Source organism: Bos taurus, chromosome 6, assembly GCF_002263795.3.
Source record: "Bos taurus isolate L1 Dominette 01449 registration number 42190680 breed Hereford chromosome 6, ARS-UCD2.0, whole genome shotgun sequence".
Lineage (NCBI taxonomy): Eukaryota > Metazoa > Chordata > Mammalia > Artiodactyla > Bovidae > Bos > Bos taurus.
In genome coordinates, this window is record NC_037333.1 from 56,863,988 (window position 1) to 56,886,325 (window position 22,338).

Genomic DNA, 22,338 nt, shown 5'->3' on the forward strand with positions numbered 1-22,338 from the left:
CACCTAAAATGGCAATAGTAACAGTTATAATTAACACGTATAATATCCAGAAGAAAAAAATTCTACCAGTGGTTATCTGTGAGGGAGAGATTACCAGAGCCATCTGCAATCTCTCTGCTGGATTTTTTACAACTGAGAAATCAGATTTTGCAGAAAATGAGCAAACCACCCTAATTATCTCCTGAAAACTCTTGATCATTCTATCCCAATATGATTACTCCTCCCTTTGAACATGCAGTCCACAGTCATTCCAGAATGGAGGATCCAGAAAGGGCCTTAGACGTCATTTAGTTCACCATTACACAGATGAGGAAACTAAGGCCCAGAGAGGTTAATGGCCTAGCTAAAACCGTATGCTGCTGCTAAGTCACTTCACTCGTGTTCTACTCTGTGTAACCCCATAGACGGCAGCCCACCAGGCTCCCCCATCCCTGGGATTCTCCAGGCAAGAACACTGGAGTGGGTTGCCATTTCCTTCTCCAATTAAAACCATATAACCCTAAATTATTCAGAGGGCCAAAACTAGAACCCACGGATTGTGCTAACTCAGAGTCTGGAATTCTTTATACTGCAGCAAAGTCTCCTCTAACATTCACTGCATCTGGGAGTACCTTGGCTTTTATTGAACTGTCCAGTGAATAAACCCAGAGAAGGCAATGGCAACCCACTCCAGTACTCTTGCCTGGGAAATCCCATGGACGGAGGAGCCTGGTAGGCTACAGTCCATGGAGTCGCAAAGAGTCGGACACGACTGAGCAACTTCACTTTCACTTTTCACTTTCATGCATTGGAGAAGGAAATGGCAACCCACTCCAGTATTCTTGCCTGGAGAATCCCAGGGACGGGAGCCTGGTGGGCTGCCATCTGTGGGGTCGCACAGAGTCGGACACGACTGATATGACTTAGCGGCAGCAGTGAATAAACCTGTTTCCTGCCATAAACAGTGTGCTCAGAGAGTGTTTAGCTTCATGCTCAACAAAGTGTAAAACACTCATTTAAAGCAATGGTTGGAATAGTTAGACTTAAGATCCTAGAGGCAGGATTAAGATTAGAGCAGGAGAAAGACTCACACACTCAGCTGCACTCAACACAGAGAGCAAGCTCCTCCAACCCCCACCCAGACCCCTTCACACAAGTAAGAATAAGTTGACAGCTCTCGGCTACACTGCCTAATTGGTTATGCTGGGGAAATGGACTTTGGATTTAAGTGAGGGTCAACAGCACACCCATATCTTGAACTTCCTAAAGGAAATGGCATGGCTCTGGAAGGACACTTGTATTTGTTGATGAAGTCAGTGATGATTTCTTGCAGCTGTCTTCACATCACTTACTTGCCACTGTTCTCATAGCCCCTCTTCACAGCGTGGGCTTTGGGGACTGTTTCTTAGCTTAGAGAAAGGCAATCTGATTGTGGGCTCAGAGCAGGGTGTCACGTGGTGGTGCTCCAGAGAACTGGACACTTCTGGATGACAATCTGCTGACAGAAATGATGATAGAGGTCTGCCTTGTCCTTAAACCAGGAGTTACCTAGGGGCAGTTAGGGAGTCACGTGCCTCCATCTGCTAGGGGCTGTTTGGCTTTCCTACCTTTGGTACCTGGTTCTTTTCTCCTTCTCCCCTGAAGCTAATTAGAATACTTTTATTTGTAATGAACTACCCTTGGCATCTGGTTTTCCTCACCCAAATGGGCCTCTACCTTTCAGATTCTTCTGCTCCCATTGTGCACATTTGATGAGCTTGTTTGCAGTGTTCTATTAATTTATTTCAACTCAACAGTTTCCATATCTTAAACATTGCCATGTTTTAAGTTACCATGGTATATTTTTGTTTAGACTCTATGCACACACACATTTATATAAAGTTTAGTTTTAAACGCTTTCAAACCAATTTTTCTTTATCTTGTTGCTATTCTTACGTGGATTTACAGCGCTTTAGGTATTTAAGGTATCCTTATAGTGCATTTGTAAATTTTATCTTAAAATTGGGGGAAAAAAGCAAAAATAGTTAAGTGTCACAACTCTGTTGTTGTTCTTACATTGCTAAGCCATGTCCAACTCTTGGCCACCCCATAAACTGCAGCACACCAGGCTCTTCTGTCTTCCCACTATCTCTCAGAGTTTGCTCAAATTCATGTCCATTGAATCAGTGATGCTATCTAACCATCTCATCTTCTGCTACCTCCTTCTCCATTTGCCCTCAACCTTTCCCAGTATCAGAGTCTATTCCAATAAGTCAGCTTTTCACATCAGATGGCCATAGTATTGAAGCTTCAGCCTCAGCAACAGTCCTTCCAAACCGTGATATACCTTTAAATTGTATTAAGCAAGCTAGTATTTTTATGTAATGAAACTAAGGATAAATTTAAAGTACAAATAATGATTTCCCCTTGGTCAACTATGTGTCTGCCTTTCAGTAAGCTCACACTTTGCTTTTCACAAATGCAGAAATTGTGACCTCCCTGGTGGTCTAGGACTTAATACTTCACCTTCCAATGCAGGGGGTGTGGTCAGGGAACCAAGATCCCACATGTCTCATGGCCAGAAAAGTAAAACATTAAACAGACAAAATGTTGTAACAAATTCAATAAAAGACTTTACAAATAATTCACGTCAAAAAAATCTTTAAAAAAGCAGAAATTTAGCTTCCTGAATACTGGGAATATGTGTAGAGGCTGGATGTATAGGCAAGGGGAGAATGTACAACCTTCCATAGACCTTCACTAAATACTGTAGGAAGGAATGTGAGTGAACTCAGATCTGAAGAGTCAGAAAATTCCAAGATGAAAGGACAGTTGAGCCTGGGAGGGATTATTAACAATACATAACCCAGCCCTGGACTCTGTGTGTGCCATCAGAAATACTTAGGATGAGTTACCTTTCTCGTTGCTCAACTGTGGGCAGTCCAAGCCATCATCTTTCTGACAGATGGTAATTTTGCTATGAGATATAGGTACCGGATCTTCTAGTAAAATGCAAAGCACTTTGTATGGACAACAAGATAGACTATTTGAAATCAGACTTCCCTGAAAACTCAAGAATTCATATATTCCTTTACTTCCCCAAATACTATAACTAACAAAGCGTCTGTGTTCCCCATAACTTGCCCAAGTGACTGTGACAAAGCATTTTTATGCCAACACTGTGACATTGTGTATACCTAAACATTGAAACATTTTAATTATTAACCAGAATAATAGCCTCTTTTGGAAATTAAAAGTTCCGTGAAAGAATTAGAATGTTGGGGTGTGTAGGTATAACCTAGACCAGGTAGATTCACTAATGTCTCTTAATATCCATAATCAACAAACATTTGAATGCTTTCTATTTTCATATCTTTATAAAGTTTTGAAAGTCGAGAAATATAAGACAAAGATTAATTACCTCACAGTCAAAAGAGCAGAAATGTTTTCCTGCTAGCATTATTTATTTCTGATAAGAGTATAAAGGAAAACCAAAGGAGAAAAGGATGCTGTGCCTTTAAACTAGGACACACTTTATAATTGTCCTTGAAGTTTCTATTTTCATTTGTTTGCTTTGAGGTGGGACATGGAAAAGTATTTGCCTACACTATGGTACTAATCTTCATGCATATGTTCATGAATTTTCTTTCCTGAAAAAGGTGGTAGACAATTCATTGGGGATGACTTTTATTTTTAAATGTTTGCACATGCATGAATTTTTGTCCTAAAGCTTGGTAAGTTCAAGTTCACTTAGTGTCATGAGATAAAATGTCTCTGAGACATTCCAAAGTGTAAAGCTTTAGGAATTAAATGTTAGGTTTTCCAATTATATATTATCCCAGAAGCTACCTTAATTATATAGTCAGTATTTTCATTATAAATTGATTACTAACAAAGTATTGATGAACTCTAAGATTTATTCTAAATTACACTGGAAAATTTTAATTTACTTGTTTAAATACTTTTTTCTTTTCATGTTTAGGTAGTATCTTTAAATTATTTTCAGTGGCTCGGAGGCACAGTGTGGTGGTGTTTTTTTTTTAAGAGAGTGAAAATAACTGGTGTGGAAATTCACTTATTCATTCAACAAATATATATTGAGCACTTCATATATGCCCAGGGAATATATAGGTCAGTCTTCTTGCCACCCCACAGTGGAATCTTTTCACAAATGCAGAACTTTAATTTGCAAATAAAATTCTTGAAAACTATCCTACACTATATGCTTGGAATATAAATTCATTCATCATGTTTATTGAGCACCAACTCCATCTAGACTTTGAGCTGTGTGCTCACCAGGATACAAAAGTGAACAAATAGGATCCTTGTCCCCATGTGGCTTATAATATCTGCTGGGAAAGAAGAACATTAAATAATTACGTAAATAAAACTAGAATTTCAAATTGTTCAGTGAAGTGCAACAAAGGAAAGTAAAGGGGACGTTGCAAAGCTTTTATGAGATCTGCTTGACAAGAGGGAGGAGAGGCCAGGGAGGAGTTTTCAGAAAAAGTGATGTACTTCAAAGCAGAAGAATGAGGGAAAGACAGCCAGGAAGAGAGAGAGAAAATTGATTGTGTATATTTTTATAACAGCGGAGGGAGGCAGAAGCCAAGAAACCCAGTTTGTAGTTTGAGAGTCACCAGTAACTGCTCTTGAATATGTCTCTGGTCTGATTTTCTTTACCTTAGAAATCAAAATTGAAGAGAAACCTCTAGATTCCTCCTGTGACCTGTGATACATGTGAATTACTGCATAATCAGGAGGCCCTCTGATGGTTCCGTTTGGCCATGTCTGGAGCTGTTGTCATCACAGTCCAGATTCCTTCTGTTCCCAGGAACTTAACTGTGTTGAGTCCTGCCAGGCTGGCCAGAGGGGGCCAGGTTCAGGCAGCTCAGCTGGGCTACCTTCACTTCCTGCCCCGCCCACGCCCACACCTGTCTCCCTTGGTATCCCTTGCCACATTCCCTCCATTCTTAGAGGACAAGATGTTCCTTTTCCTGTTCAAGGTCGATCTTTTCACCTGGTCTCCTTATCTCTTAGCTGAGATCCTCTGGTACACTGCCTCACCCGTCAATCCTGTCTCCAACCCAAAGCTTCAAATTCTAAGCTCTCCATCCCTTCCCCACGAAAGGAATCAACTCTCTCCTCAGCAAACACACTCAGATCTATTTTTAAAATTAAAATATAGAATAAATATCTCTTCCCATTGAACCTCTTTCTTCCACTTTTTGGTTACCACTCCATATCTTTCACTCCCTCTCTCTTATTCTATCTACTTCTTCCCTGCCTCTCTTTACCCCTTATTAAAATACAAACTTAAATTAAAAGATCTTAATTCTTGAGTTGTTGCTGCCTTGAAATGCAATTCCAAATTTCTCACTTCTAGCTCACTCTTCCTATGTCGCTCTTTGATTTCTACCCATACAATGACATGAAAATCTCACTGATGCAATTTGAATCTTAAATTTAAGTATATGACCATCTAACCTAATGGTCCTGTTTCATCCCTTTACTTTACAAACTTCCCTGCTGCATTTCAAACTACTGATGTTAATGATACCTTCCTTCTGGAAATTCTCTCTTTCCTCTGACTTCTATTCTACTATTGCATTTCTTTCTCCAGGTTCTAGTTCTTCTTCTGTGACCAGCCCCTATTCATCTGCCACCTATTATCCATCAGAAGAAGGGTGTTGATGCAGAGTCTGTTGGCAGGTCTGTGCACACTTGTGGGCTTCCCTCACAGTCCAGTCAGTAAAGAATCTGCCTGTAATGCAGAAGACCTGGGTTCGATTCCTAGGTCTGGAAGATCCCCTGGAGAAGGAAATGGCAACCCACTCCAGTATTCTTGCCCAGAGAATCTCATGGACAGAAGAGCCTGGCAGGCTATATCTGTGAGTGATAATTGTCGTCAGGGAAGGGTGTACAGAGAATTCAGGGTTAAATGGTGAATAGAGGTGTTGATTTGGGTCAGTTGCCAAGTTCAGCCCGTGTGGGAGATGGAAGAATCAAAGAGGTCTTGAGAATTACGTGACTAGTAATTAGAATCTTAGGGACAGAGATGAGAAGACGGCACCCAGTGTCAAGTTTGGGTTCCATCTGAAAACAAATTATTTCCTTACAATGTAGTGTTTTAATGCTGGGAAGGTTTAGAATCAAGTACGAATGAGATGGACTAAATAAAACCCAAGGTATTTGTATCTTTATATATAGTTGTGGGGAAGTCTGTCTTTACTATTTTAAATATATACACTATTCACAATGTTTCAGATAATTTGTTAATTAACATGAATAGCCTTGTGACTCCAATTTAAAATATGTCCCTGAGCAATTGATTCAGACCGTGGACCTGTAAGTTGAAATGTTTAAGATAATTTGCTGTTTTATACTAGATTGAAACTTTTAAGAACTGAAGATTCACCTTAAAAGACTTAAGCACTAGGAAAGGGTTTGTTTACTGGTCAAAAACCTGAAAATAAAAAAAGAAAATCAAATATATTACATCATTCTTAGAGGGATTCCTAGGGGACACCCAGAAAGCCCTGTTGCCATCCCCCACTCCCAAGCATCATTGTGGCCAAGGCTCCCTCCCCACGCCCTGGATCTTCAGAAGCCAGGCAGGCCTCTGGCAGTGTCAGCCTGTATGCACCTGTGCACCCCTCAGAGCTCAGATGCGCCCCTCCAGGCCTGGTCTCCCCACCCAACTACAGATCTATTGAAAACAGCTCTGCAGGGCAGAGCTACTGGCACGTCCCCAGACCCCTTTCATTTAACCCATCTGACCAGTCTGAGTTCATTGTCCTACCCGCACTGATTCATTTATAATCATTTAGTCTGGCTTTTTCCCACTTCCTTATGAAAGAACTCACTTTACCTTTTTAGACAGATCAAAATACCAACACTTAATGATTTCAAAGGTCAGCCTTGTCACTTAGTGAAGATACATCAGCAGAAGCAGTTCTCCCAGCTTTGCTACCTGACCGTCTGCTGATCAATGAAAACTCTTTCTTGATCTTTCCATGTACTGCCAGATGTGTCTCAGTCCGGTTGGACACACAGTGTTGGATTTAGGAGGAAATGCAGCCACGAGACTGCCTTTTAAAAGACAAAATTGAGAAATCATCCTTCTCACATTTCCTCCTGCTCTCTCCTTTAAACAGTTCATAGAAACAGTGCTCTTTGTCCCCGCTGCATATTTCAACCCTAGTAACAAAATTAATAAGCGTGGTAAAACTGGAACTGCTGTCTCACCCAAGTCCACCCCACCTGTGGTCCATGCCTGGAGAATAAGCCATTTTAATACAGGCTGCCAAATGCATGTTAAAGACTGAGATAACAAAGATCCTTTGCTCAAAGTAAACATTTTAAAAACAATCAGCATTCTAGTTTCTATTTCTCATTTTCGATTTAACTCTGTCTCATCCAAAACTAGTGTGCTTTTTGGGGGGAGTGGTTAAGATTCTTGACGTGAAAGTGAAAGTTGTTTAGTCGTGTCTGACTCTTTGCAACCCCATGGACTGTAGCCCGCCAGGCTCCTCTGTCCATGGGATTCTCCAGGCAAGAACACTGGAGTGGGTTGCCATGTCCTCTTCCAGGGATAAGATTCTTGAAGTTGGAGGAAATTCTGTCTAGTTTCTTGGCAGGAAATTATGTATAAAAGTGTTTATGAATTGGTTATTTAGAAAATCGATTCCCTGAGCTCCTCTATTTAGTTGAGTCTTGTATATAAATTTGGAAATTATAGGAGAAGGAAATGGCAACCCACTCCACTATTCTTGCCTGGAAAATCCCAGGGACAGAGAAGCCTAGTGGGCTGCCGTCTATGGGGTCGCACAGAGTCGGACACGACTGAAGTGACTTAGCAGCAGCAGCAGCAGAGCCTAGATAAAGATATAATCATTATATATGTCATGCTGTGGAATAGATTTCTAGGTGGTAGTGAGCAGGAACTTTTTACCAATAATGTTTAACTAGAGCCTGAGGAATTTTAATTTCCGGAATGGCTTGTGATTGTGGCTAATCTGCAAAATCAGTTTTCCTCAACAACAAGGAGTTAAAAAAGAAAAAAAAAAAGAAAAAAAAACTACATAAAGTGGGAAATAATCACAAAACTGAATCACCTCTCTGGCCTCATTCAGAGAATGCAGTGACTCAAAAGTACCTGGGCTTGGTCTCTGAAGTGCACAGACCAAAAGGTAAGTGTACTTAGCATATGTTCTATTTATCACCATAGCCCTAGGATAATTGTGTGTGTGAAGTCACTCAGTTGTGTTCAATTCTTTTTGACCCTGTGGACTGTAGCCCTCCAGACTCTTCTGTCCATGTGGTTTTCCAGGCAAGAATACTGGAGTGGGTTGCCACTTCCTTCTCCAGGGTATCTTCCTGACCCAGGGATTGAACCTGCATCTCCTGCATTGGCTATGACAACCTAGACAGCGTATTAAAAAAGCATTACTTTGCCAACGAAGGTCCATATAGTCAAAGCTATAGTTTTTCTAGGAGTCATGTATGGATATGAGAGTTGGACCATAAAGAAGGCTGAGCACTGAAGAACTGATGCTTTCGAAGTGTGGTGCTAGAGAAAACTCTTCAGAATCCTTTGGATAGCAAGGAGATCAAACCAGTCCATCCTAAAGGAAATCTGTCCTGAATATTCATTGGAAGGACTGATGCTGAAGCTGAAGCTCCAGTACTTTGGCCACCTGATGCAAAGAGCTGACTCATTAGAAAAGACTCTGGTGCTGGGAAAGATAGAAGGCAGGAGGAGAAGGGGACGACAGAGGATGAGATGGTTGAATGGCATCACCAACTGAATGGACATGAGTTTGAGCAAGCTCTGGGAGATGGTAAAGCACAGGGGAGCCTGGCTTGCTGCAGTTCATGAGGTTGCAAAGAGTTGAACATGACTGAGTGACTAAACAACAGAAACAAACAGATTAGATGGTGGCCAAATGCAATTAACAGTTTGTATTAATTTAAAAACACACCCCCACTCACTTTGCCCTGTTAGGAGTAATCTTCCCCTCTGCATCACATTTGTACCAAGTTGTGGTCTTATTCATTATTTGCCTGATTCCAATTTCTCTAGACGTACATGTGGACTTCTGGAAATAATGGGTTAAGAAGGAAATGCTCCCCGGATCTCTAGGCCTAGGGTCCAGTTCACTGGGAGGCACACCCTCCCCAGGGCATGTCTTAGCGTGAGGCTGACTAAATACGTCAGGTGAATATAGTAGCCTATTCTTTGTCAGGGGAAAAAAATGGATTAATTACTTGGCTTGAGTCCACCAAACTAAGGTTGACCCTTAGAGGAACAAATACTTCCCTGAGCTTTGGATTGTCCTTCTAGTAAAGAATAAAATAATTGTAAAATATCGCTGTGTGTTCACAAGAGAAATATGTACTTATTTATAATTTGCCTTATAAAATTAGTTTCCCAAATTGGCCTTTAAGTACTAGGAAATTAATTGATAACAGGATATGTTACTTTCCATAGGAAATTCATTTCTGTGAAGAAACATAAATAGAAACAGTTTTATCCTCTTCATATTCTCAGTGTCTTCTGCCTTCCCTCTGCCCCCAACACTTATCTGTTATTTTTATTGCTGTTTATTTTTGCAGTTGAATTGCGTTTTGTTTTCTCAAGTGGCTGTAAGTTTTTTTTTTCAGTGTGGCCCCTAAACATCATTTTATTTCCTGTAGTACCTTATTTAAGATTGAGCCCTAAATATTTCTCAGTTAAATTATTCACCAAAAGGCATGTCTAGCCCTCCTGAACTATGAGCATTTGTGATCTAATTGCATAGTCATATCTTTCTGAGGGCGCTATTAGAATTACATTGATTACAGTAAAGCAGAAAAGAACAGCTTTTTGGGAGCAAAATCAAATCATTACACAGGTTTCTTAAAGTATGTGGCTGTTCATACACTCATCTTCCAAGTCTTCAGTAGGTTTGAAAATTTCCAAAACCAAAAGTATTTTTTTTTTACGTCACACACCCACATTTATTTCCAGAATTTAGTCCCAATATCACATTTTTCCATGTTCAACTTCTCAGATGGGTTATTTATTTCAAAGAATGCTAAGCTACAGCAAGCAATCGCCTATTTCTAAGGACCGAAAACCTTTCTCCTTGAACTCTGTTCACTGTCTTTCTTCATAAACATTCTTCACAGTGTGTTTTAGAGGAGACCTCCCCAAACCTTCATCAATAAATTAACTGGATCATTCACAAAAGATATTTTACTAAGAGTTTTCAGTGTAGAAGAGGAAGATTCCAACATTAGCCAAAACTCACATGTGTGTAAAGCTTCGGTAGAGACACGTGTCCCCAGGTTTGGTTTCTCCTGAGGCCTCTGTCCTTGCTGGCTCTTCACGTGGTCCTCCCAACAGTCTGTGCTGTCTGTGTGTCCTGTCTAGTGCTGTGCTTAGTCGCTCAGTTGTGTCCAACTCTTTGGGACCCCATGGACTGGGGCCCACCAGGACCTTCTGTCCATGGGATTCTCCAGGCAAGAATATCGGAGTGGGTTACCATTCCCTTCTCCAGGGGATCTTCCCATCCCAGGGATCAAACCCAGGTCCCCTGTGCTCCAGGCAGATTCTTAACTTTCTGAGCCACTAGGGAAGCCCCTGTGTGTCCTAATCTCTTCTAATAAAGACACTAGGTTGAATTAGGACCTAGCCTAATGACCTCATTTTACCTTAATTACCTCTTTAAAGGTCCTCTCTCTAAACACAGTCCCGTTCTGAGGTGCTATGGGTTAGGGACACAAATCAAGCCACATCAACCCCAGAAGCATAAGTATTTCTGCTAGAGCTGGTGCCACCACTGAGCATTCATAGCCTGCACTATATCCCAGGTCTGGTGGTCCCATGTCATGAAGGGTCGTCCATCCTCAACTCACTCAATGGAGCAGTCCCCGTAAGTGCTGGGGCAAGACTTCTGTTACTTACTCAGATTTCTTATTAGTAATCCTATAAAATACCAATAAAGGAAAAGAAAAATGCAACCAGTTGTACCCCTCTGATCAACCCCATGCCCAAGTTCTGGAAGATGAGATGTTAGTGGAGGAGGAAGAATGCTTCTCAATTTTTCTCATAACTTAATGGGACCAGCATTTCAGCTTGAAGCAGCAGAGCATCTGAGCTAGGTGAGCTGAGCCAGGTCTGCCCAGTTCCACTGCCCAGCACTGGTGTGGCCAGGTCTCTTAGATGCAGAGTTGGAGCGAGCTGTGTGTGCAATACATGGGGACTAGAATTCAAATTCTTTATTTTATTTTTAACTTTTTATCTTATATTGGAGTATAGCCAATCAACAACGTTCCCATAGTTTCGGGTGAACAGTGAAGGGACCCAGCTATACATATACATGTATCCATTCTCCCCCAAAGTCTCCTCCCATCCAGGCTGCCATGTAACATTGAGCAGAGTTCCTTGTGCTGTACCTTAGGTCCTTGTTGGTTATCTGTTTTTAATATAGCAGTGTGTACATGTCAATCCCAAACTCCCTAACTATCCATTCTTACTTCACCCTCTGCTCAGAAAGCAAGTCATTCAGCTTTTCTCTGTTTCTTATCCTGGGAGAATGGCTGAAAAGATTATGTTGATAGATTATCCCATCTTTAAGAACAAAGAGCAAAAACCACTCTGTGCATGTAAAAGTAAGGCTGTCACTCATCCCACTCCACCAGAAGGCTGAAACAGTATGGCTGTATGGCAGCAATTCATAAAACCCACCCAAAGAGTGAATATTTTATTATTTTGCACACTATTTTGTATTCTATATTCTCTACCAAAGTCACCTTCAGGTTTCCTACATTTCTAATTTCAGACAAGCTTTAAAATCTCATCCCGTAATCTTTATTGGAATTAAGTGTGACATGAGTCACAACCCAATGAAAACTACCTGCTGATTTGCTGATTATATACAATTTATGTTAGGAAAGGAGCCAGAATTTTTTTTTTCCCCCTCCTCAATCCAATTAAGTTTCAAAGTTTGTCTGCTACTTTCTGGAACCTAGGTACCACTAATTGAGTCATTGTTTGAAACATGTCTACTATATTTTCCCAGTGGGACAGGCAGAAGATGCTTGATTTGCACATCAGTCAGTTACTTCTCAGGAAGAAGATGGTTTGACCTGGCTTTACAGGAACCCACCCTTCTCTCCCTAACAATAACACAGAGATATCCGCACAAAATGAACCAGAGATCCTGAACTTGTTCAGTATGGGGTTACTGTAGCTGATCCAGTTCTGATACGTTGCCCCTGTACGCAGCCAGAATTGTCTGACACTGTTTCATGAATCTGGTTTGAATTATGGCCTCCAATCAGAGTAAAGTTAATCAGAAAACTGATATGTTTTTTTTCAAGGCTGGCTTATTGTCTTTTTAATTTTTTTCCTGGTAGGTATTTACCTAATTTTTTTCCTGGTAGGTATTTACCTAATTCATACATTCTTTCTAGTGCTAGCATAGCTGTGCCAGGGGTCCTGAGATCCCTTTAGCTCAAATCCGGCTTCTGCCTCTTTAGCACCTTAGCATTTTGTCAGTCGGAGCTGAAGATCAAAGCCTGACTCCTGGTTTTAGGTGAAGATATTTTATCCCTGCCCTCTTCTTAAATGCATGGCTGTACAGGTATCAGGAGCCGCAGGGATGAGGCAGCCTGCTAATTACAATGTTTACCTACCAGTTTCATACAAAACCGAACCAATCCCAGGCACGCCACCAAGCAGCCTTCAGGGAAACAGATTCCGAAAAGCTTCACCGAAACCACTTATTTATTGACACTCAGAGACGTTTAATCATTCTACTGAGCAAGAAACACGAACCAAACAAGGAAAAACCCGACCTTTCAAACCCCTGACCTTTGTCAAGGGTTTATTGAGAAAAGGAAGCTAGGAAAGAGCTGGGGGTGCCAAATCCAGGCAGCCTTTGTCACACCCTTTGGCAAGGTGACAGTATCAAATGGCACTGGATACAAGGAGTTTAAGGAAAAAGAGAAAAGGAACAAGGTTTCTCTCTCTACAAAAACTGGATTAAAGTTACTGTTACTTTATGATTTATACTATGTATCTTTTTCTAAAATGTGCTCACTACCTGGATACACACACACACACACACACACAGAGTCCCACACCTTCATATTTGAATAATACATTCTGCTAAAAATACCCACCATCGCAGACATAATCTTCCTCTTAGAACATCTGTTCTAGTTCCTGGCTGTCTGGAAGTTCTGAAGATGTGACTCAGCCTAGAGCTTTTTGTTAAACAATAAAGAACACCATGAAGTTCTCTATAGGAGGCTGACATGTGTAAGGTAATTAGCACCATGCTGGGACAGCCCCAAGATCCAGAGGTGGTGGTGGCGATGTACTCATGGATGATTGTTGTTATTAAGGGGGCGGAGGTGATGTGTATGACACTTGAGGTTCCATTTATTAAAATAGAACAAGAACTATATGAAATGCTTTCCTTATTTCCAAGTCTCTTTTTTGGCCCAACAGTTAATGAAATAATCCAAAAAGGCAAAAAGAGATGCTCTGCCATACACTCACATTGTTTAGTGTGAAGTTTTCAAGTTACAGAAAAGTTTAAAGAATTGCACATCCCACCATCTAGAATCTACAATTCACATTTTGTGTCTTTTTAAAACTCACATACTAACCACCTGGCTATCTACCAATCCCCCACCCTTTTTTCACGGGGCGGGGCGGGGCAGGGGGGACTACATTTCAGAGTATATTGCAGACCTCACTTCATTTCAAACATTTCAGTATGTGTTTTGTTGACTGTAAGTTCAGTTTTTATTTACCGTTCTCTTTCTCCTCTTCTCCTTCACTTTCCCCCCTCTTCTTCCTTCTCCTTCTTCTCTTGTAATTTACATGTAGTGAAATGTACAAATCCAAGTGTACAATTTGGTGAGTTTTGGCAACTGCGTACAACTGTATAACCCAACTCATCCTCGAGAAATAGAACATCCTCACCAAGGAAAATTTCCCATGCCTCTCTGCAACCAGTTCTCGTCCCCACCCTGATGGAACCAGTCAATATTCTGATTTTTTTAATTGCCATGGATGAATGTAGCCTACTTAAAACTTATATAAATGAATCACACAGTCCATACGAATGTATTCCCCCTTTTGTGTACAGCTGCTTTTACTCAACATGTTTTTGAGTTTCATCCATGTTGTTGCATATATCAACAGTCCACTCATTTTTCTTGCTTGATAGTATTTCATTGTATGACCACACCACAGGTATACTGTTGATGGACATTTGTGTTATTTCCAGTTTGGGGCTACTCTGAATAAAGATGCTGTCAACACTCTTGGACAAGATTTTATACAGATATATATTTTCATTGCTCCCAGGTAAATACTTAGGAGTCACATTGCCAAACGATAGGGTTGCTCCATATTCTTCATAGCCGTGCCTGCTGGGCCCAATCTTAGAGCAGCAACCTCCAAATCCATTCAAGTCCAAAATATGCCCAGCCTGCTTCTTGTTGCTGTTGTTCTGGACGGTAGCAGAACAAGGGGCAATAACAGTTATTTTTAGGTTCTAAATGTTCTCCATTATCCTTCTGCTTCAAGAAAGTGTGTTTTCCAACCAGCATGTTAAGACATGTTAGCATTTTCGATCAGTGGAAGAAACAGTGCTTTGGACATTGTAGGTGATTCCAGCCCATCTCATTTGTAAGTTGGCACCTGCATCACATATGCTATTGGCGGCAGACTGTCCATCATTTGAATATTCATGTAGGAAAAATAAAACCCTGAAAACCTCTTCTCTCACCCATAGGCTCCTCTGTTCATTTAGCCCTCCATATTTGCAAGTTCTGCATCTATGGACTTAACCAGCTACAGATTAAAAAATTTGAAAAAAGTAAGTTCCAGAAATTTCCAAAAAGGAAAATTTGAATTTGCCACACACTAGCAACTATTTACATTGTATTTGCAATTATTTGCATAGTATTTATGTTGTATTAGATATTATAATCTAGAGATGATTGAGAGAGTGTGTATAGCTTATGCAAATATTCTACCATTTTATGTAAAGGACTTGAGTGTCCTTGGATTTTAATATCCACAGTGCATTGGAGAAGGAAATAGCAACCCACTCCAGTGTTCTTGCCTGGAGAATCTCAGGGACGGGAAGCCTGGTGGGCTGCTGTCTATGGGTCGCACAGAGTCGGACACGACTGAAGCGACTTACTAGCAGTAGCAGCAGCAGGGTCCTGGATGGCCCAAAGGATACTAAAGGATGACCACATTTGATTTCATCTGGTCCCCTAACATCACTCAATTGTATGTTTCTTCAGTCACTTCTGTTTCTGTTTGACAGCATCTTTATTCAGAGTAGCCCTAAACTGGAAATAACACAAATGTCCATCAACAGTATACCTGTGGTGTGGTCATACAATGAAATACTATCAAGCAAGAAAAATGAGTGGACTGTTGATATATGCAACAACATGGATGAAACTCAAAAACATGTTGAGTAAAAGCAGCTGTACACAAAAGGGGGAATACATTCGTACGGACTGTGTGATTCATTTATATAACATTGTGAAAATGCCTGTTTTCTGTTAGGGGTGAAGTCACAGGAACTGCCAGCAATGCTGTAGTGTGATGTCTACATTCAGAATTGAAGAAAATACTAAATTTAAGTTAGAGATTCGGAAAGAAGGAGATATGGCTTTTACTCATTTAAGTTTACTGATGCCTTGAACCCTATCCAGGAACTCCTTGAGACTCTATAACACCATAGCTTAAAAACTCCTGCATTTGGGGAGATTTTCATCGCACACACACACACACACATTTATCTACATGTACATCCATTTTTCCTTCCCTCTCGATACAAAAGGAGATGTCCCTCTCAATCAAGAAACAGAAATTACTTAGCCATTTCAAGCAAGAGGAAATTTAATACAAGGAATCGAATGCTTACAATATCCCCAGAAAGGCTTGAGTAGCAGGCTCAGTAACACCAAGACAACAAATACCACCATACAACTAACCCTCCCAGGGAGCTGCCTCCTCCTACACAACCAAAATGAGGGGGAATTGGAAATGGTCAGCGGAACACTACCTTAGCTGGGGTTAGCCTGTGAGCTGCCGTGAACGATGGCCCGAGACGTACACCATGACTCAGGGGTCTGCACAGACAAGAATCCAATGCCCCACATTCTGCCTCTTGACATCCATAAAGCACCAGGCTGCTGGGACACTGCTAACGGAAAACCCAGTGCATCTCTGTGGGGTTTACCAGCAGAAAAAGCAGAAGTAGCTGAAGTACAGCCTCTGCCTCCCTTCCTTCTCCCTGTCTCATCTTGCATGCATGGGTGCTCAGTTGCTCAGTTGTGTCTGACTCTTGCAACATTATGGACTGTAGCCCACCAGGTTCCTCTATCCATGGGATTTCCCAGGCAAGGATGCTGGAGTGGGTTGCCATTTTCTACTCCAGGGAATCTTCCCAACCCAGGAACTGAACTTGTGTCTCCTGCATTGCAGGTGGATTCTTTACCACTGTGCCACGTGGGAAGCCCCCCTTCTTGCATAGGATTGTCTGAATCTAAGTGGATCTGGGAACCCTACTTCGAGTGAGGCTGGGAACTCTTTTCTGCTCTCTAGCCTCTGCAGAACAGGAAGACATAAAATGAAGACACTCAGCACAGGTCCATCTCATTTCTCATCATCTCCTGTCTGAGGCAGATTGACCCTCCATCATTCCCTTCCGCCTGCGAACAGACCTTATTCCAGTCATAATCCTCTCTCTTTCCTCTGTCTTCAACTCCTCCCTTTCTTCCCACTGTCTCCAACCAGCATATCCAAACAGCTTGAAAACTCCCAACTTAAGCAAACCTTCCTTTAATCCTACTTTCGTCTTTCTCATTCTCTCTCACTTCCTTTCACAACCGGTTTCCTTCTAGAGTTTTTATGGGTAACGTTTCCACTTCTTCACCTACTGAGGAAGCTGGGTAACCCATAGCAGTCTAGCTTCCAGATTCACCCCTGCGCCAAAACTGCCTTTGCCAAGGTCACCACCAGTTACCTTCTTGGTGCTGAACTTGGGAGGCATTACAGTCCTTTGCTCCCCTGACCCTTGAGTGTCATTTAACCCTGCTGGGCAATCCTTGCTCACTGAAACTCTTTACCTGCTTCATTACCACACTCACTTCTGTTTATGTATTTGATTGATCGTTTTTTTGTTTTTCAAATAAGAGGTCTCACATATTTATTACTAAACCAACTTATTAGGATAGATGCTTTTTTTACATTAAGCAATATTCATCAGGATTCAGTCTTTTCTTTAACTCTGAATAATTTTTCATGTTCATTGTCTTTAATATTTATTCACTTCTTAATCGGTTGGTCTTGTCCTTTGTTGCTGATATCTTTAATAAATATCCTACTGAATTATGAACCCTTTTAAAGTTAAAGATAGTGACCCTTTATCATCTGTCACAAATGTTTCATTTGATCTTTGTAGTTTTTCAGATTTTAAGGTGAAAAATGTTTGCTTTTTATGTAACTTATTAATCTTTTATTTATATTTTTCCAAGAACTTTAGTAACCAAAAAAAAAAAGTCTTCCTTATTCTTTAATTAGGTAAATATTCACTTGTATTTCCCTCCAAATATTTTTATTCTCATTTAATTCAGGATATAAGTTTTCTCTAATAACCTGTTGTCTAACAGCATTTATGAAATGATTTTAAAAATCCACAGGATCTTACATGTAGAAAAGCCTGAAGATTTTACACACACACACATGCAAATTAAAACTAATAAAGGAATTCAGTAAAGTCACAGGATACAGAATCAACATACAAAACCAGCTGCATTTCTATGTGCTGAAAACAGATTATCCAAAAAGAAAATTAAGAAAACAATCCCAGTTGAAGTAGCATCAAAAAGAATAAAATACTTTATTTGTATGGGAATAAGTTTAACCAAGGAGGTGAAAGAACTGTACACTGAAAACTATAAAACATTGATGAAAGAAATAAAGACAGAAATTAACAGACATCTCATGTTCATGGATTGGAAGACCTAATATTGTTAAGATGTCCATATCACCCAAAGTGATTACAGATTCAGTGCAACATCTGTCAAAATATCAAAATCTCAATGTTTTTACAGAAAAAGAAACAATTCTAAAATTCATATGGAGCCACAAAAGACCCAGAAGAGCCAAAGCAAACCTGAGAAAGAAAAGGCATGAGATATCACAGTTTCTGATTTCAAAAGGTATCACAAAGCTGCAGTAACTAAAACAGTTTGATACTGAAAACAGACGTACAGACTAATGGAAAAAAATAAAAGCCCAGAAATAAGTTTATAACTACATGGAATCTTAGTCCATCGAAGATGCTGTAACAGAATACCATAGAATGGGTGACTTGTAAAAAACAGAAATGTATTTCTCACAGTTCTGGAGGCTGGGAAATCCAAGATCAAGGTGTTGGGATTCAACATTTGGTGAGATCTTACTTCCTGGTTCATAGAGAACTATGTTCTTGCTGTAACCTCAGGTGGCATAAGGCACAAGGGAGCTTTCTGGGGTCTCTTTTATAAAGGCACTAATCCCATTTGGGGGGCTTCCCAGGTAGCTCAATGGATAAAGAATCCTCCTGCCAATGCAGGAGACACAGGAGACTCAATCCCTGAGTCAGGAAGATCCCTTGAAGGAGGGTATGGCAACCCACTCCAGTATTTTTACCTAGAGAATCCTATGGACAGGGCTATAGTCCACGGGGTCACAGTCGGACACGACTGAAGCAGCTGAGCACACACACATGCACAATCCCATTCTTTTGGGCACACAGACCTATAGTCTGTAGCATAAATGTAACTGATCTTTGACAAGTATGCCAAGAATACACAATGAAGAAAAGACAGTTGGGAAAACTGGATATCCACATGCAAAAGAAGGAAATTAGACCCTTATCTTATACCATACACAAAAATCAGCTCACAGTGGACTAAAGATGTAAACCTAAGACCTGAAACTATAAAACTCCAAAATATGACAGAAAACCTTCATGACATTGATCTTGGCATTGATTTCTGGGATCTTACACCAAGACCACAGGCAACAAAAGCAAAGATAGACAAGTGGGACTGCATCAGGCTAAAAAAGCTGCACATAGCAAAGGAAATGGTAGTGAAAAGCCAACCTATGAAATGAGAGAATATATTTGGAAACCATATATCTGATAAGGGATTAATATTCTTTGGGGGTTTTTTAACACAAAAAATAGCTCGCAACTAAACAGTATTACTTCCCTACAATGAGTCTTCTTTATTAATTTCTTTAAATGTAAATTACACATACTGTAATGATATAGTAACATTCCACTTAATATAGTGATTTAACCTATAAAAGTTTTAGTATAAACAGAAAAAAATAGAAAAATAAGATTACAGTCATAGATGAGAGAATTGTGAGTAACTGTAAGGTATGGTTGTTCTTCAACTATGAGAAGCATACCAATTTTTTTTTTTTTTTTCATTTTATATTCAACAAACAATCTCCTTCTCTGTAGGCCAGATATTGTTGAGGACCGGAAAAATAAAAAGGAATGAGAGCATGTCCCTAAGCCAGTCGTTGGACTCCTTGGCTTGGCACTAGTACAGAGTCTGCCCACCACATCCAAGAATGCCAAATGCATCTGGCATCCAAAGGAAAGCTCTAGCGTCAGATACGAAACATTGGTGCAAATGAATGTAACCTGAGATTTTGCCAAACAGGATTACTATGGTCAGTGAACAATGTGTTCCTTGACTTTTTGAGATTGACTTGACCAAATTTGTCATGGGAAAGTCTCTCTTCTTAGAGCTTCCATTATTCTGAAGACCAGGTTACATAAATAAAGTCCAGGTTAAAGAGAGAAAGAGCATGCCAGAGCCCATGAAAGTGCACACCAGCCATGAATCTAAGACCCCAATAAATCAGTTCTGTTCTTTACATATGTTTTTAGAGAAGACACACGTAGGCACTGTTTTCAGTGTTCTACAGGTATTAACACATATACTCCTAACAGCTACGTGAAATAGGTATTCAAGGATGAAGAATTCAGGGCCCAGAGAGATTGAATCACCAGTCACCAAGCTAGGAAGAAACGGGAGATTTGAACTGGACAATCTTCTTATTTCTCTTTAGTACAGAGCTCCATACCTGGCCCTCCCCATTTTAGTGTTTTAGTTTTGTTGAAAGTGAAGCGAAAGTTGAAGGACTCACCATCAACTTCCTTGGCATATGCTAGAGAAGATGAGAGTGACTTGGCTGTGCTACCAAGATTAACATTGACTTTAACACAAATTTATGCTAAAGCATTAACTTTACCAGAGTTTGTAGCACTTTCCTTCTACCCCCAGCCTCCAGCCAAGTTCTCAAGCCAAGTTTAACTCCCTGAGATGGATAAATATTAACTTTTAGGCTCGCATCACCATACTTGCGTCACAGTTCAGAGTCTAAGCAGCAGGGAACTTTAGTCTCTTCCTGTGTCTCCTCTCACATGGACAGAGGAAGACTGAAATGCAACCTCAGGTGTTTCTCTACAAATCGGTAGATGGTTGCACCACCTTGTTCTTCATTCGGTAGGATCGGATTATGCCTTTGTGAATATGTGGATAATACAATTAATTTTTAATGATCAAATAATCAGGGGAATTCCACTATTGATTATCAGATTTGTGTGTGTTTATGTTCACAAGTCCAGACACATGTACAAAGAGATACAAAACACAAACACATGCAGAGGTCTAGTCCAACCCTCTCAATTTATGAAAAAGGAAAGTAAACACCCAAAATATTATTTATCAAAATTACATAGGTGTTATTTTGAAAAAGCAGTACACGTTAGCTGTCTATATACTCTTACACTTTAAATTATTTTTTAAATGTTCATCAAAATCATATATAGCAGGGTACAGCTTAAAAGACATGCTGGTTCTACAAGGTTTCTTAAGAAAATGAGCAGGTCCCAGGCTCCTGTTCCTCTTTTCCCCTTCCCCAGAGAAACTACTTTCCACTCCGCCTGCATATACCTTAATGGCAAGTAAGTCCCGCCACCTCCTGCTTTTTTCAGAGACGTCACTGTACGCTGACTTTCCCCTACAAACACGAGGACCTAGTTCTTTATTCGCTTCTACCACGGGCAGCTGCCGTCCTCACAGGGTAGGGTCATCTCAGTTTTGATTAGAAAAATATTCAAAGTTTACATTATTATGACCGTGCTGTTCAGAAATGGAGCATATACTATTTTTTTCCTATCAGCATAACCTATGCCTAGAGTTAATAATTTTCTTTTTACTTGTTTATTTATCTTTGTTTGGTTTGTGTGCGTGTGTTTTATGTACTTAAACATTCATTCAGCACTGAAATATTTGCCAGTTGTATGAACATTTTCCAAAGGTGTTCCGTGATTCTATCAGTTTCATATCAGGTATTGTATCCATTCTATTTCATGCTTTTGAAGAAATCTCTCTCAGAGACTGCTCACCTGCTCATCTGGACTGGTTGCCCCCTCTGCCCGGTTATTGCTGAGATCTTCTGTCATTGCGGTTCCACAGGGTCCCTTCACTTGTCTGCTATGTTGGAGCTCCTGTTTCATAGACCTCTTTTTTCTTGTTTTATTTTCTCATTTTCATGGACTATATCCTACAGTAGCTCCCTGACAGAAAGCATATGAAGTTTAAAATTATGTAAGAACTTGCCTGTCTAAAAATGTCTGTATTCTACCTCACTGGACTGATAGCATGATTTCATAGAGAGTTCTGTGTTGGAAATTATTTTCACTCAGATTTTTCTTTTTTCTTCCAAATTTTGAAGACCTTGCTCTACTGTTTCCTTGTTCACAGTACGGTTGCTGTAAGTATTCTAATTCCAGCCACCACTCCAGTTCCCAGTCACGTGTGTGTGTGTGTGTGTGTACGTATTTTCTTCTCTGAAAGTTGGTTGAATATGTTGGGAAATTTCACAGTGATATCACTTCAGTGCAGATTTTTGTGTTTTTTGTTTTTGTTTTTTTAATCCATTATACAGGAAACTCAAGGGCTTCCGTGGTGGCTCAGTGGTACAGAATCCGACTGCCAATGTAGGAGACATGGGTTTGATCCCTGGGTTGGAAAGATCCCCTGGAGAAGGAAATGGCAACCCCTTCCAGTATTCTTGCCTGGGAAATCCCATGGACAGAGAAGCCTGGCAGGCTACCGTCCATGGGGTTGCAAAAGAGTCGGACACAGCTTGGTGACTAAACAACTAGAAACTCACTGGGCCTTTTAAATCTAGAAAATCTACCCTCCAGTTTTGAGAAATTTTCTTGGAAAATATTTGATATTTTCTTCTCCTGTGGGTGTTTTGTTTTCTTT

General features: G+C 40.4%; 2 protein-coding genes across 8 annotated transcripts in view; one reads left to right on the top strand and one right to left on the bottom strand.

Moving 5' to 3' along the window:
• LOC101906734 (uncharacterized) overlaps window positions 1-21,527 on the bottom strand; it is a 104,299-nt gene extending 82,772 nt beyond the window's left edge. The window contains exons 1-2 of the mRNA XM_059887893.1: window positions 21,471-21,527; window positions 14,359-14,474 (exon numbers count right to left, since the gene is read on the bottom strand). Coding sequence (XP_059743876.1) covers window positions 14,359-14,474; window positions 21,471-21,527 — 173 coding nt within the window. The remainder of the gene's footprint in view (window positions 1-14,358; window positions 14,475-21,470) is intronic.
• The window catches only part of C6H4orf19 (chromosome 6 C4orf19 homolog), a 78,564-nt gene that overhangs the window by 13,397 nt on the left and 42,829 nt on the right, over window positions 1-22,338 (top strand). The window contains exon 1 of one of the 7 annotated variants that reach the window (XM_059887462.1): window positions 19,741-20,565. The gene's annotated coding sequence lies outside the window, so the exon portion shown is untranslated. 7 annotated transcript variants of the gene reach the window in all.